Source organism: Populus nigra, chromosome 6, assembly GCF_951802175.1.
Source record: "Populus nigra chromosome 6, ddPopNigr1.1, whole genome shotgun sequence".
NCBI classification, from domain to species: domain Eukaryota; kingdom Viridiplantae; phylum Streptophyta; class Magnoliopsida; order Malpighiales; family Salicaceae; genus Populus; species Populus nigra.
Genome location: NC_084857.1, coordinates 4,265,327 through 4,281,160, shown reverse-complemented (window position 1 = coordinate 4,281,160; position 15,834 = coordinate 4,265,327). Strand labels below are relative to the sequence as shown.

The 15,834-nt window shown below is 35.1% G+C and overlaps 2 protein-coding genes across 6 annotated transcripts; both read left to right on the top strand.

Annotated features, from left to right (window-relative positions):
* The first annotated feature begins 1,667 nt into the window (after window positions 1-1,667).
* Window positions 1,668-6,725, top strand: LOC133696009 (serine/threonine-protein kinase ppk15-like). Of its 5 annotated transcripts, none has more exons than XR_009842589.1 (8): window positions 1,668-2,170; window positions 3,274-4,117; window positions 4,515-4,794; window positions 4,971-5,078; window positions 5,216-5,494; window positions 5,631-5,774; window positions 6,225-6,484; window positions 6,570-6,725. XR_009842589.1 is itself a non-coding variant. In XM_062118010.1 (8 exons), the coding sequence occupies exons 3-8, from the start codon at window positions 3,429-3,431 to the stop codon at window positions 6,396-6,398; spliced, it is 1,674 nt and encodes a 557-aa protein (XP_061973994.1). In that variant the 5' UTR covers window positions 2,029-2,167; window positions 2,980-3,159; window positions 3,274-3,428; the 3' UTR covers window positions 6,399-6,725. The 5 variants fall into 5 exon arrangements, 4 of the variants coding, with proteins under 4 accessions (XP_061973991.1, XP_061973993.1, XP_061973992.1 ...); XM_062118010.1 differs by adding an exon at window positions 2,980-3,159 and having other exon boundaries at window positions 2,029-2,167; window positions 6,225-6,725; XM_062118007.1 differs by having other exon boundaries at window positions 6,225-6,725.
* A 3,590-nt stretch (window positions 6,726-10,315) lies between these two features.
* On the top strand, window positions 10,316-14,476 carry LOC133697631 (uncharacterized). Its single transcript, XM_062120321.1, has 6 exons — window positions 10,316-10,814; window positions 12,044-12,172; window positions 12,263-12,383; window positions 12,503-12,584; window positions 13,774-13,927; window positions 14,026-14,476. The coding sequence occupies exons 1-6, from the start codon at window positions 10,548-10,550 to the stop codon at window positions 14,155-14,157; spliced, it is 885 nt and encodes a 294-aa protein (XP_061976305.1). The 5' UTR covers window positions 10,316-10,547; the 3' UTR covers window positions 14,158-14,476.
* Window positions 14,477-15,834: the final 1,358 nt, after the last annotated feature.

Genomic DNA, 15,834 nt, shown 5'->3' with positions numbered 1-15,834 from the left:
CGAAAAGAAGACCATACCAGTAAAATAATCACCAGCCCCCGCATCAGACTTGAACCAATGATTAATTAGTCAGACCTCATCAGATAGTAAGACTTCTTACCTATAAAAATGTAGGGTGTTTTTCCTGTTAGAAAGTTGAGAAAATAATATCTGTAGAAAAAGGTTCTGAGAAATAAAACAGTTAGAAATAGTGTTTAAAATAAGATATATTTACACTAAAAATTGATTATTCTTTTTTTTTTAAAAAAAAAAGAATAGCAGCTTTTACTAGGAATTTATTTAAATACAGCAGTTCCCACCTGCAAGCACCTCCGGCTTTTTAAAAACTCGCAGGTAAGTGGAAATTACGGTTTTTCAGCTAATTTTTAAAAAAACTAAGCTAAATTTCAGAAAAAACAAAAAAGCACTGCCTTGAACCTTACCACTAGTATAATTCTACTTTAAATTCGAGGAGAAAAGAGAGTAATTAACCGTTGAGAAGACTGTTATTACTTGGATTGTAGAGGAAGTTGTCATTTACATATTGTTCGAGGGTGATAAACGCAACTAATTTTCATGAATGGCAATGTAGCGTGTTTGTGTTTTTGAAAAAAAATCAATCTGTTTGATTTTAATTTTTTTTTTATTTTGACATGCTAGCTATATCAAAAATAAATTTTAAAAATTAAATAAAAATATTATTTTAATATATTTATAAATAAAAATTATGTTACAAAACAATTGCAAATATTTCAATAACAAAGAGTCTCTGTTGTTGGTTTTGAAGAGTAGGCAACCACCGAAATTAAAAACTAGGGCATTATCATGATGTTTTTGTGACAATAGGTGATCAATTATTCGTTTGGTATAACCTTCGCATCTTTTTTCCTGCCAAAAGCCAAAGGGAAGCAGGTACCTTGATTTTCTCATAAGTAAAGGATAAAGGGTAGTAAAATCGGGGAATTTTACTGGGAATCTTCGTGGGCTCAAGGTAAATACAATAATGGCAGCTAGGGATCATTCGTGGGTTTGTGTAAATGCCATTGAGAGGGGGGAAAGGAGAGAAATATTACCATAATGCCTGTTTATTATTGCGAGGAACAAATGAAATTATCCATTTAGATTACAAATATAGTGTTTGGTATTGTGTTGTAGTGTATTTTTAAAAATATATTTTGCTTGAAAATAATTTTTATAAAATTATTGTGGTTGTTTTTTACATAAAAAACAAATATTAAATAAAAATAAAAATTAAATATTTTTTAAAACTAAATATATTTTTAAAGCGCTACTGAAAAAGATCTCGAACACAAAAATAAGTCAAGGTAAATATCAAGGTAAAACTTTTTAAGCACTGGCTGACTTAATTAACCCTTAAGATGTCTCATTGAACCAAGAAATTCTATCAATGTCCAAATCACACCCAGCAGTGGAAAAGATATTTACTGCCCCACTCTACCAAAAAGTGAAAAAAAGAAGATCAACACACACTTTCTCGAAGATAAAAAGTAGGAAATGGTCCCCTTAAACGAGCAAAATGACAGTCTACCAAAAACTACCGAGACCAAAAAACCATCAGAACCATCCACTTAAAGTCTTGTATGCTCCTGATTTATCCACGTGTCACGTGACCCCACAATACCCTCTTCCCAGAGTTGGTAATACAAAGACATGACAACCTCCCTCTGGCTTCAGTCTTACAGCAAAACAGTCAGAGCCTCGGAGGCATGCAAACCTTAAAAAATGTTATGTTTTTTTCCACTTTTGACCCTCCAAATTTACTTAATTCACATGCAAGCACCACTCTTTCGTTGCTCTCGAGTTTCTTCTGTGCTTCAAATATTTTGACTTTCTTTAATGGCGGGACCAGAAACAGAAACAGAAACAGGACTAGCAGCCCCGGACGTGGAAGCAGTGTTGGATTTTCTACGCAAAAATGGGTTAAAGGACGCAGAGTTGGCTCTTAAAGAGGACATCAATGAGAGAAACACTGAATTGGGTTCCTTTGACTTTGAGAAGTTCTTGTTTGTCTTGCCACCCGTGAGGATTCCGGCGAATGGGCGGCAACTGGAGGTCGAAGGATTTGGCGGCGGTGGCGAGAGGTTGCAACCGAGTTCTGGGTCTCCGTCGGCCGATGAGTTTGTTAGCTTGGGGTCCTCTACTACTGCCAGCGGTGTGTACTCTTCAGGTAGTCGTTGATATTATATCAGGTTTTTTTGGTTGATTGTGATTACAGTATAATTCTTGATTGGTTGTTTTTTCTTTAATTATAAATATCTTGATTGATCAAGGGATTATAGAAGATGACGAAATGCGCAAGAGATAAGAATCTTGAGTCGTGTTTATGTTATGTTTGTAATATGATTTTTAAAAGCTCTGCTTGAGTTTGTTGATCAATCATATTGCTAATGATTAAGCAGATACTCTTTGTTTTATCTTGTCGTACATCGTGAAAGATTTAGGATCAAGAATTTATTGTTTTGTGCGTGTCGTCTTTGCTAAATGGTCTCCCTGATCCTTTCTGAATCGGTCCGATTTCATCAGTTGTTCCAGAGGGGACACTCGATGTTGTTTGATTAAAATCTTTTTTTTGGTAGATTGATGGATGGCATATGGTTTACTGCAATGTGGAAGTTTTTCGAATTGATATGTTTTTTTATTCTTTTCTTAGAGTATCATTGCAATTGAAGCTCCAAAATAGCCTGCAAGATTCCTACTAGTAAATGGTTCGTTATTGAAAATTTCTATTTGATGATGACTTGAAGTAAGGGACTTGACCTTATATTAGCCATTACAAAACCACTTTTTTCTTATTATTTCACCCTCCGTAATTTCTTTTTCCTTGTCAAATTCGGAAAAATTATTTGTCCAGGAAGGCACTCGTTTTCAGAAAAAATATCGAATCCATTGTTCTGATTAACTCACCTCTCATCTTCATCATTTCTACAAATTCATTCTCTGTTTCACCCCATTAATAGTCCATCATCACTTCATTTTCAGAATATGGAAATCAGTATATCAGTCAAAGCACTGGTCCTGACGCCAAATAATCTCTGGGAATCAAGTTTGAGAATATACCGCATAAAGTAGCAATCTGTTGGTGTGAGCATTTTATCGAAGCCTGCATGCTGAATGAAAGCTATCTGCAAAACTCTTTATAACAATATTGTTTCGTTTCTGGTATCCTGCCATGGTTATTCTTTCGTGCTTTGTGTTTGTAGTTTGGGTTGCTGTTCTATATCAATTTTAGTTGGCAGGGCAATTGAGCATTTTGACCCCTTTTTGTTTCTGCAGAGTTCTCAAATCCATATGGACTTCATTCTGCATCTCAGGCTAATTCAAAAACTTCGTCTGATAGGCTGTCTCAGTTTGGCACAGCACGTGATTACCGTGATTTTGATTTGCAAAATGACTTTTGTTGGTATGATGAGAAAGAGGAAGGCCACTTCATGACTCCCTGCTTCAAAGGGCCAGACTACTTTAGCTGTCCGAGTGAGGATAAGTTTGTCATGACATCAGAGACAGAGAAGCAGTTTGAAAACTACTTGGGTTTGTATGATAAATCTGAAGGTGAAACTGAAGGAACAGCTGGTTACTTGGATAAGCAGTGTCTTTTCAATGTCACGTCTGTGAATAATAAAAACAAGGCTCACTCAATGAGTTATTATCATTTTGATAGAAGAAACCAGCTTGAAGGAGACATTGAGGGGGATGGTAGTTCAGCCTCCAATTGTAAATGCTGTGAAAAAACAGGAGGGACTTGCAGCAAGAATCCTGTTGACTGTATCTACTTGAGCTCTAAAGAAACTGATTTAGGTGACTTTCAGTTAAAAGGTGGGGAAGGCCTTGCTGATTATGATATAGCCCATGTGCATATGGGAAACAAGAATGCTAATTACTATTGTAAAAAAGGTCTCAACAGTGACTGGATTGAAGGGTTTAAGAGTACCTCTGACATCATAGAAAATGTAATTGATGACTTTGAAGTCGGAGATGGTGGAGAAGTAAATGGAGAAGCCCATGAGCTTGAGGCTGCTATAGGTGGAGAAGATGTTAATGCTGCCGAACTTTTGATGTACTATAACCAGGAGGATGAATATGAAGTATTCAATCTGCGAGTTATACACAGGAAAAACAGGTTCTTGAAGACAGTAGATTAATTAAACTTTGTCTTGCATTGTGCTTCAAATTTTGGCATGCATGTCAAGTGAGAGAGTCTTAAAATTGGGCTGGTGTTCCCATGAAATAGGCAAATTAGCTCAACCTTTTGTGTCTGCCTTGTCAGCTGGTTTTAAATCACCAGGAATCGATATAACTTAAGATAATACTGACCTGTTTCTCGATGGTAGCAACTTATCCACCCATTCTTAATCAGAAGGTACAGACTTGCCTCCGTAGAGAATTTTCCCTCCTATTACTGTAGATCTTGTAGTCATGGAATTAATCCTGTGTTTTTACAGAGATTTGATGCTTGTGCAATGCAGGTTAAATTGTGAGAACACTGCACTCATTTTTGTTTGGTATGCCATCTACAGGACTGGATTTGAGGAAAACAAGGACCTGCCCATTGTGCTAAATACTGTCATTGCAGGCAGATATTATGTCACGGAATACCTAGGTTCAGCTGCTTTCAGTAAGGTCATTCAGGCGCATGATCTTCACACAGGAATAGATGTTTGCCTGAAGATTATTAAAAATGACAAAGATTTTTTCGATCAGAGTCTGGATGAAATTAAACTTTTGAAGATAGTCAACAAGCATGATCCGGCGGATGAACGCCACATTTTGCGCCTTTATGACTACTTCTATCACCAAGTATGTCTAGAAAATATGGGTAGTTAATTTTTTCTCCGAAAAATTGGCATGGTTTCATTAATCACTCTCCTTATATAGATGCTATTCTGTGCCTGTTAAAAGAATTTTATGCCATCCTCTTACTGGTCAAATTCTTGAACACCTACTAACATTTTCTAATTAATGAACCTTCACAGGAGCATCTCTTCATCGTTTGTGAACTCCTTAAGGCAAACTTGTATGAATTTCAGAAATTTAGTCAAGAATCAGATGGAAAAGCTTATTTCACTCTGAGCAGATTGCAGGTTAGTTAGGTTAAGCCTTAATTCTTCATATTAGCATTCCTTCTGATTCTTTGGTGTGACCTCATTCTTTTATCATGCCCACGGCTGTTGGTTTAGAGACGTGTATAACGATGGGCTGTTGGTTGTTTGTCTTGCAGGTCATAACCCGTCAATGTTTGGAGGCACTGGAATACTTGCATCACCTGGGAATTATTCACTGTGATTTAAAGCCTGAAAACATTCTTATAAAGAGTTATAGGAGATGTGAGATAAAGGTTATTGATCTTGGAAGCAGTTGCTTTAAGTCAGACAACTTGTGCCTATATGTTCAATCTCGTTCCTATAGAGCCCCTGAAGTCATTCTAGGTCTCCCCTATGACCAGAAGATTGACTTATGGTCTCTTGGCTGCATCTTGGCTGAGCTGTGCTCTGGGGAAGTATGTCAGGCTTTGCTTTGCTTCATTCAATAAAATTTAAGTGGATATTGCTGCTAGTTATACCCGCCCTGGGTTGACTTGAGCATTCAGTGATTATTTTTTCTAGTAACCTATATTGTTTTCTCTGGGTTGTCAGGTGCTCTTTCCAAATGATGCCGTTGTAATGATCCTCGCACGCATGATTGGTATGCTGGGTCCTATTCATTCAGAGATGTTGGTGATGGGACAGGAAACACACAAGTACTTTACAGAAGAATACGATCTGTATTATTCAAATGAGGTTTGTCATATTTCTTTCAGTTCAAAAGATAGATGTGGACTAGCAGACTGTTGAACTTTTTACCTTGATGCATTCAGAATATGTTTTTTTGAATATAAGATGCATAAAAGTAAGGTCAGGCAGCACATTACCCCCATGAGAGCAAGATGTAAAAACGACGTGATTAACCCCGAGAAGTGTAGTTCAACTGGTCAGGTTTTAGGTTTGTTTCCTAGAGGTCACTGGTTCGAGTATCACAAACCTCAGGGTCACTGGAAGCTTACATAATCGTTAACTTCAGGGCCTGTGGGATTAGTTGAAGTGCGCGCAAGCTGGCCCGAACATCTATGTTAATAATAATTAAAAAAAAACGACGTGATTAAATACGCTAGTTGAGTTCAATTGTCTTCGAGGATGATGAAATATATTGCCAATCATAATTCTGACTCATACCTCGCTTTCCATGTCCAGGAGACAAATCAAATAGAATACCTTATTCCTGAGGAGTCCTCACTGGAGCATCATCTACAGATTTCTGATGTTAGATTCATTGATTTCATGAGAAACTTGCTTGAGCTCAATCCCCTGAGGCGACTAACTGCAAAGGAGGCACTAGAGCACCCATGGCTTTCACATTCTTACTGAAGTTCTGGATGAATTAACACTCTTGACTATGTTTATGTCTCTTGTTTCTGGAATGCATCCTTCCAGTATCAGTTTTGGTTTTCAGTGTATGCAACCACATCAGACATGCTATGCTGCATATATATTATATACCCCACACTTGTTTGCTGAACACGTATTTATTTTGTACAGGAAGTTTTCTTGCATCATTCTCTTTTCTTCCTTCACTTGTTGGGGCTTGTAAGTATCATTTGATTGGGAATGTTCCTCCAGAGCCGTCAATGAGCGTGCAGTGCTTTCGATATGCCACATAAATCTACGTCTTTTCAATGCAAATGCGTTTTTATACCCTGCAGCAGTGTTTATTTTTGTTTACGTGGTTCAATAAAAACATCAAATTTATGTAATTTTAGATGCTATTTGTTATAACATAATATAAATCATATCATAGAATCTCATCTAATTATTTAAGTTATCAGGTTAAAATTATTCTTTGACATAGTATCAGAGCCTTAATAACCAAACGGTTATGAGTTTGAATCTCATTATTTTTATATATTTAATAAAAAAAATTAAGCACAAGATAAAATAAATCTTACTTAACAGTTTAAACTATTAAATTGATATGGTTCTTTAACACGTTAATATTAAAAAGTAAAAAAAAAACTAAAAAATATTCCTGTAAAAGCAATTTTCACTGAATTAACAAGTGGGCTGCGCTGAATACATGAAGATAGGCTGCTTGTGGACTCACAACTAGTCACAAACAGCATGAATTATAAACAAGAATCCAAGTTTTTTTTGTTTCCTCCCCAATCGGTTATCTATATAGAAATGGCATGTGATTAACGTGTCTTCCTAGAGAAAACAAGGAAAAACCTAGACCTGATCGCTAAATTTCTATATTCACTCGCGAGAGAGAGAGAGAGAGAGAGAGAGAGCGATCGCTTGCCAGTCCAAATCTGATAAGGCGGCTATTTGGAGTTGAAGCCGTAGATAGAGAACTTTCCTGGAAAAACTTGTAGAAAATTGATAAACGTAGCTATATAGATTTTCTTTTGCTTTTCTTCTTCTTCCTTTTTTCTTTTTTCTCCTTATTGTAATACTCTCAGTCAATGTAGATATCCATCAACTGAATTCTTAATTAAACTATAAATTTTTATTGGATAATCAATTTTTACAGCATAAAGCATGGCAAACCTTTTTAATAGAAAAAAAAAATCAAGAACTAACGGAGAAGCAAATATGAAAGGAAAAAAAATAAAAAAGAGAAGAAATAATGGCCCCAATAAAATTATCTTTTTTTTTCACAAAAAAAATCCTAAAATCAAATAAACGACCAAATTTTGCATATTAAAAATAAATCATTTCATAATTGATCAAATATTCTTTTACAGAAATTATATATCCTCTAAAAGAACTGGAGTTTATGTGTTTACGACAAAGATTGCTTGGTATGAATAGGGGATTCATGTGACGGGGTGGGACTTCGACTCGGTTGGGTTTTTGTGTTTATAAACAATAAATTTGACTGAGTCAATAACCATATTACATGCTTGACAGGGTTAACTTGGATTGACTAGAGTTTACGTGTTTTCATTTGCTTTTCATGAGTTACCGCGGTCTCAAACAAATATCCTGATATGAAATCGATACTAAATTTTGTTAAAGTTATTTTTTATCATATAATTAAATAGAAAGTATTTTTTTTAAAAATAAGATTATTAAACTCGATGAAGTTCATGACCCGAATCACAACTTCAACCAGACAAGTCACGAAGCCAATGCAATTCATTAAGTTATGGATTTTTAAAGTTGACTCATTTGATCAAATTTAATGATAATATTAAAGAATTTTCTGAATAGGCTTTTAATTTTTTTTCCGGCTCATAGTGAAGCACATCCCTATTTGGTCCATGTTTTTATGCTTAATTTGCAGTTTCTATTTAAAGATAATGTTGGTCATATTAACATTATATCTGTGCATGCTGCATGACTTTTCAGCATACAAATGTCTAAAAAGTTAAAGAAAACTCGTCGCCCGCGGAAAAAAGAAAAAGAAAAAACTAGTTTGTAACTAAATCTATAAATTTTGCATATAATATTGTTTTGAATTGTTTCCCAAGGGTACATGAGCGACCATCCATCGGAACACACAGGATAACTTGCCACCGTCAGCATTGAGCTACCGCAGCCGATCAGGAAAAAATAAAATAAAATAAAATTGTAGATATAATTATTTTTTAAAATATTTTTTATTTAAAAATATATTAAAATAATATTTTTTTTATTTTTAAAAATTATTTTTAATAAAAACATATTAAAATGTTTTAAAAATATCAAAAATATATTAATTTAAAAATAATAATTTTTTTAAAAAATTATTTTAGAAAGAAAAATAAAATAAAAAAAGCAGGGAGGGGTTGTAGTTGGTTTTGGGCAGGGGTGAAGTTCACGAGATAACCTGGGCCTAATTTAAGGACATGATCACTTTACAAGTAGCAGTAGTGGTAAGTAATAATTAGCACAGAAGTGAAGGACAAAGGTGTTAAAGAAAAGAAAAGGAGCCCAAGATTGTCCTTTTCTCTTTGGCACTGGCTGGTTCTGTTCCTGTCCAGCAATCAATAAAAGGAAACCTCCCTCCCCCTTCTCTTTCACTTTCTCTGTTCTCTCTCCTCTATTATACATTACACGCTCTCTGCCCACGCGTGCAAACCCATCACCTTCCACGTTTACGTTTCCCATCATACACGTATCCATTCCACGTAGACGTCTGATGCTTGCTTTGCTTGTGTTTTTCGTGGAACCAGCCTCTTTATTTTTATTGTTTCAAAAACGTTTTTAAACAAATTTAATTTTAGTTTTTTTATATTATTTTGATATAGTAATATTAAAAATAAATTTAAAAAAATAAAACAAATATTATTTAAATATATTTTGTTGGGTGTTGCTTTTCTTTTTAATATTCCTTTTTTCTTGGGCCTTCCAAATATGTCTTAGACCGAGGAGAAGTAATAATTTTATATTTTATTTCATTTTTGCCTTTTAATTGCTCTTATATACTTCAAATATCTAATCATTTAATCTGGAGCCTCTTGATTAATGGTTAGCACGATACGATTTATGTTGTTTAATTTAGCCATATAATACCATACACTAGAAGAATGCTATGTTTTCCATAATGGACAGAGTCCCACGTAAAATCAGCATCTTTTTGAAAGTTATTGTTCTTGTTTCGCAATTATAGTCTTAGTGCGAGGCATGCGTTATAGATTTAATATGCAATCTAGAATATATTAAAGGGACAGACATTTCATGAACAGAGCCAGGACCAGGGAGAATGACGAATTAAAAGAGGAATTCAATCACATACAGTAAAGAGTTCAAAGTGTATGGTATAAAGCATTTCCATGGATTGGCTCTTGTTTAAAGCATTTTAAATGTGCTCATTGAATATAATAGCCAAAAAAAAGGGTGTCAATAAGTCAAGTGTGGAGTGATAAATTTTGTAAAAAATAAAAAATAATGTTTTTTCCAAAAAAATATAAAGAAAAGGAAAAGGAAAAACTAAAATAATATTGCAAAAAAAATCAAGATAAAAAAATAAATAGGTAAAGTATAAAATAATAAAAATATCAAATTTTAAAAAGAACAAATATATAAGAAAAACTTGTTTTTTTTAAAAAAAACCTAAAAATTACAAATTAATTTAAAAATAATTTAATTTAATTTTATCGATTCAACAAGTAAACTCGTGACTTCATCGTACTAATCAAATTATAATTTAACCTTCTTTTTTTTAAAATTTTTTTTATAAAACAACATAATTGTTCCTGATCAGGGTTAAGGGTCTGGCCAGGCAAGCATCAATAAACCCAGCTTTCCCACCCATAACAAAAAGCGCGTGAGATTTGATTCACGTCCTTCTCTTGACTTTGATCAAATCTAAGAATAATCACTCAACTCACCTCCGACCACCACACCCACATCATCTCTCCTCATCACCATCACCATAATAAAAGCACGGAATTATAGAATAATAGAATAAAACAAACACACACAGCGAGGAAAAAAAATTTGATTGGCTCTCTTAACAGCTTAGACTATTACCTCCACCAAGAAAAACAGATTTTAAATTACTTGTAAAATCGAACAAGCTACTGGTCATCAATGGCTGAGTTGACTCAGCCGGAGGTGGTTTACTCACCGCGTTCAATACAATTATGGAGGACACTATGGGACTGGCTAGCTTTCTTCTTCCATATCTTTCTACAGATCCTTAGAGCCGTCGGACCCCAAACTCTCTCTTCTTCTCACCCTTTCAAACCTTTGCCTCTCGTCGAGTTGCCTGATACCACCGATCCTCCTCCCGCCACCGTCGAGATCTCCGCTGGCACCGACGCCGTTTCCGCTAACGAACCTATCCAGAAACTCAAGGTATCATGATATTGAATTCCATGGGTTCATGATTCTACTGTTATTTTATTATTATCTTTTTACCGCTGTTATGTTTGCGATAGTTGCTTTTAACAGCGGCTCCGTCTGTGTTCTGATTTATGCAAAAAAAAAGGAGTTATTTTTTGACGAGTTTGTTAGTTTTTTTGGTTAGCTAGGTTCTATTTTATGATTTAGATAGACATGGAGAGTTTGAGGCTAAATTAAGGTGTTGGTTAGTTACTCGAATTAGGTGACAGTAATAGATAGGGAAATTCTAGTTTTAGCTTTATGACCTGTTACTACTATTTAGAACAGTGTTGCATGTTGGTTTAGATTTAACTATTTGAGAAATTATGTTTATGAGCTAAATCTAGAAACTTTGTTTAATTTTTATGTGATATAGTAAAGTTTGCGTATATAGATGCTTCAGGTTATTTTCGCGTCTTATGTTCCATTTGACGACATGATTATTAGCATCTTGCTCAGTTTTCCCGCTGTGTATGATATGGTTTCGTGTTCATAAGTGTTTACATTTACCTTCTTGTATTTGTATATCATACGTGGGTTACATTTGTTATATTTATTTCTGTTTTTCTTCTTTTTACACCTCCCTTTAAATCTTCAATATTCGAAGTTCTAACAGCACTACCCTTTTCTGGGTTTATAGGCTCTGATATCTGTTTAAATTTGTCACTTGGAATGTGAGTTAGGTAATTAAAGTCTATGGAATAAATACAGCACTGCTGTGAAATCTTACTATTGATTTTTCATGTGCTAGTGTGCCGAGAGGGTTTAGAATTCCGAGGGCAATGCATTGATGTGTGTTGCTGGTCTTAGGTATTTAACTTTCTAATCTGTGAAGTCATTGTGGGAAAGGTGTTAGCAGGGTTTTTCTCTTTCTTCTCTTTTGCTGCTTCTTTAAAAATAATTATTCAACATGACACTGACTCCAAAATATTTAGGATTTTTTTTGAAAAATAGCATTGTTTGCTAAAAGCTAAAATGATGTTATTCTCAATAACAATTGTGATTAATGAACTGAGAGGGACGTGGTGTTTAGAACAACCGTTATTCTCAATGACAATTGTGTTCAACTGTTCTTCTCTCTTCTCAACAACGGTTGTGTTCAAACTATGCTATTTTCCTAATACTTTTCTAACATGTGTTACTTTCCCAAAACTTTTATGAAACCGTGTTAGAATTTTAAAATACCCAGATATTTACTGCAGGTGGTTCTTGACTTGGATGAAACTTTAGTATGTGCTTATGAGACATCTAGTTTGCCAGCTGCTCTGCGCAATCAAGCAACAGAAGCTGGGTTGAAGTGGTTTGAGCTGGATTGCGTATCTTCAGACAAGGTTCTTATTTGAAAATCATTTTAAGTAAAATTATCATGCAATATCTATATAAGATATACTATTTTGACTTGAGTATGTTGGGATTTGAAGGAATGCGAAGGGAAACCTAAGATCAATTATGTCACGGTCTTTGAGCGTCCAGGGTTAGATGAATTCCTAAAACAACTTAGTGAATTTGCAGAGCTTGTGCTATTTACCGCTGGACTTGAAGGTTTGATCATTGCTTCACTGTTCATTTGGCTTTTACACTCTCTGTTTTGGCTATTATCTCTTCCCTCTTTATTGATAATCTCTTAGCAAGTTAGATATAAAACTTCTGAATGTTTGCAGGTTATGCCAGACCACTTGTTGACAGAATAGATGCAGAAAATCGATTTAGTCTACGTCTTTATCGGCCTTCAACATCTAGCACGTAAGCACAAGTTGCTGTGCTCATATTTTTCTGGTTTTTCCCACCTTAATTCCTTTCTTCGTTGAATTTGTAATTGCTGACAGCATACCAGTTGTTCAAAATTTAGGATATTTACTTCTTTAGATGAAAAGGCCTCTCACAAGGACAAGTTGAACCCGTGTTCTTGTCCTTCTAGTTTGCTGAATATACAAGCATACACCAGTTAACAGTATTCTACAATGAAGCATGCACACATCTGTTTTTGAATTGGATATGAGTTATGACTATTACTTATTTCTGTAGTGATTTTATTGGAAACGGTTAAAACTTTTAGTCTTTAGGAATATTTTTTTTGCTGCCAGTTGTGTATATTAGAGTTTCTCTATACATCTTGTTATGATCGTGCAAAATTTACCTTTTGCATGTCAACTCAAGTTACTATGGTTTCATGTTAAGTAGAAAATTTACATAATCATCTGTAATATCTGTCAGTGGTTAATGGTAAAGTAAATTCTAGAAAATTTCTTTTAAGTTCGTACAAGATAAATCTAATATACGTCAAATAAGCTATAATTGTTATAAATACCATGTTAGAAATTTTATCTGCATTCAAAATAAATAAGGTTTTAATTATTTTGTGGAAATTAATTTCATGCTTTGCTTCCGAGGACACATCCTGCCAATCCTGACTAATTCTGGGGCTATTGGCTGGTTGGATCTTGAATTCACTTCCTTTTTTTATTACTCAAACCAGATGATGTATGCTTCCACTAATTTCCAGTGTAATGGTGCCTCGGTATTCTAGTTAGTGACTTCATATTTACCATCTTTTTTTTCTTGAATTGTGATGTCTAGCTACTTTATCATTCTTTAAGCATCATATAATGATCTTATTTCTTTATTAATTGTAATGGATTTGCTTGGTTTCAATAATATGTTCCAGTTCTTCACAAGTGCTTTATGCCACACTTTTCGCGGTTTGAACCCATCTTTCTAGTTTTGAGTGAGTGTGAAAGTTTTGATGATTAACACGTGAATTCCTGATAATGAAACAATATGATGCTGTGGGTGATTCAGTTAATCAAATGCAGATGCTCTGTATAGTTGATTTAGTTCTAAATGAAGGAATTAACTTCTCTTGTATTCTTACGCATAAGATATACTTTTTTAGTTTGTCAAACCACTCATGCTGTATATGAACACTATACAGGGAGTATCGGGAGCATGTGAAAGATCTCTCCTGCATATCAAAGGATCCATGCCGGATTGTTATTGTTGACAACAATCCATTCAGTTTCTTGTTGCAACCACTAAATGGAATTCCATGCGTTCCATTTTCTGCAGGACAACCGCATGATACACAGGTAGAAAGGTCTAAAATTACTTAAAATTCGTAGTTATCTCCCAATCTTGTTTGTTCATTTACTTCCCCCCTCTCTATCCATTTTTATGGGCTGTTCAGCTTCTGGATGTACTTCTTCCACTCCTCAAGCAACTCTCTCAGCAGAAAGATGTGAGACCTGTACTCTATGAAAGATTCCACATGCCTGAATGGTTTCAAAAGCAGGGAATCCCTGCTTCTGGTTGGACGTAGCTGGATAAAAGATCATCTGCAATGAAAGCAGCCCTCCTTTGTACTATCCACAGTAATTTCATTCAAAGGCAGAATCTCATTGTAGGAGCGATGGCTTTTTGTATAGCATCAATGCATTGATGGAAGCTGAAGTAACACAGCTTCAGGAATGGGATTTATCTGCTGCTTTTAGTTGTCAAATAGGTACAACATTACACTCTGATTCTTGCTGTAACTTTTTTTATATGTTCGCACCTTGCAGTCTGCATGGTTTGTTTATGTATCTTTCAGACTTTTGTAAATCTGCACCTCATTAATGAAGGTTTGTAGTTCCTCATTAGTCTCTGTGGCAGTGCAGCTGGTTTCTTGAGGAGTATTTACCGCTTGAATGTTCCATTTCACGTGGATTATTGCTGTTAATACTACGAGGATAGTTAAGATGAGCTTTGAAGAAATTAAATTGCTGAACATATCTTGAATAAAAAAGTCAAAAGAGTCAAAGACCGGTCCTGTTTGATGTCCACACATTAACTGCACTGACCAAACTAATTATGTTGATAATGCTATATTGTAGCCCTTTTTTTTTAGCTTTCGTCAAGATGCTCCCATTTTCCTAACCTTATCCTACTTGCTGTGGACCAACCCTTTCAGAGTCTCAGATTGTCAAGAAACATGGTTATCCCCTCCAGCTCCTTTTTTGGCACCTTGTGGCCTGGTTTATGTAGTTGCCTCCAAGCTGTGGGGTTTTTTTCGGGGCCAGTTTGGTAGAAGAATTTCTTGCCTAAACTCTGCGCCGTAGTACTCCAGCAGTCCTAGACTATTACTACAGTTCTTTAATGGCCTTCCAGTACGAACTTGTGCCATTTCCCCTTCGCCAGGTTTGATTGAGTGAGATATTGTGTGCCACTAGAAATTGTCCGGCAGTGTAATAACACAGCATAGAAGTAATACCCTGCATTGGCACATGGGCGGCGGTAGCTTTGCCAAGTCGATGATTAGGGTTTGCATGTTCCTAAAGTTTATATATGGAGTAGCACTCCGACATGATGTTAGGAACTTGACCCCTTTCACAGGCTTGCATGTTCCTAAAGTTTATATACGGAGTAGCAAAGACAACCTAGAACTCCTACATGTACATGTATACGGTGACAGAAAGCAGCCACTTCTCAATCTCAAGGGTGACCATCTTGGATCTTTCCACCTTTTCTTTCCCACACGTATATATTTTTTGATTGAATATTCTCTGTTCTGTAACAGATAATGTGTTTCCTTTCAAGGCCATAGTATACTTGCTTAAAAATTGTGTATATAATTGCTTAAATTGGTGAATTGAGAGGACCTGGAGTTTAGGCAGCGATGCTAGCTTCCTTGCTTGAATCTGTCATGTTTTAGAATCAGATTAAGTATACCAGATAAGGAGGTTAAAAGGGTATTTCTTGTTTTATGACCTCAAACATGGGTTGGCTGCTGTTATTAAATACAAGGGTGCCGTGGGGAGGAAGAACAAATATCAAACCTAAAATAAATAAATAAAAATAAAAAAGAAGCAAAAAATTCCTAATAGAAATCTCTGTGCATCAGGTTGACAAAATTATGAAAGGACAAACTTCCCGGGCCTAACAGGCGGGAATTAATAGAAAAGAAGAAAGTCATTTTTCAGCTACAAAAAAAAGAGAAAACAAGTCATTCTCGAGAAAT

Coding starts and splice junctions, on each gene's coding strand:
- LOC133696009 (XM_062118007.1), top strand. CDS start 1,837: ATGGCGGGACCAGAAACAGAAACAGAAACAGGACTAGCAGCCCCGGAC. Junction 2,171..3,273: donor CGGTGTGTACTCTTCAGGTA/GTCGTTGATATT, acceptor TTGTTTCTGCAG/AGTTCTCAAATCCATATGGA. Junction 5,079..5,215: donor TCACTCTGAGCAGATTGCAG/GTTAGTTAGGTT, acceptor TTTGTCTTGCAG/GTCATAACCCGTCAATGTTT.
- LOC133697631 (XM_062120321.1), top strand. CDS start 10,548: ATGGCTGAGTTGACTCAGCCGGAGGTGGTTTACTCACCGCGTTCAATA. Junction 10,815..12,043: donor AACCTATCCAGAAACTCAAG/GTATCATGATAT, acceptor TATTTACTGCAG/GTGGTTCTTGACTTGGATGA. Junction 12,384..12,502: donor ATTTACCGCTGGACTTGAAG/GTTTGATCATTG, acceptor GAATGTTTGCAG/GTTATGCCAGACCACTTGTT.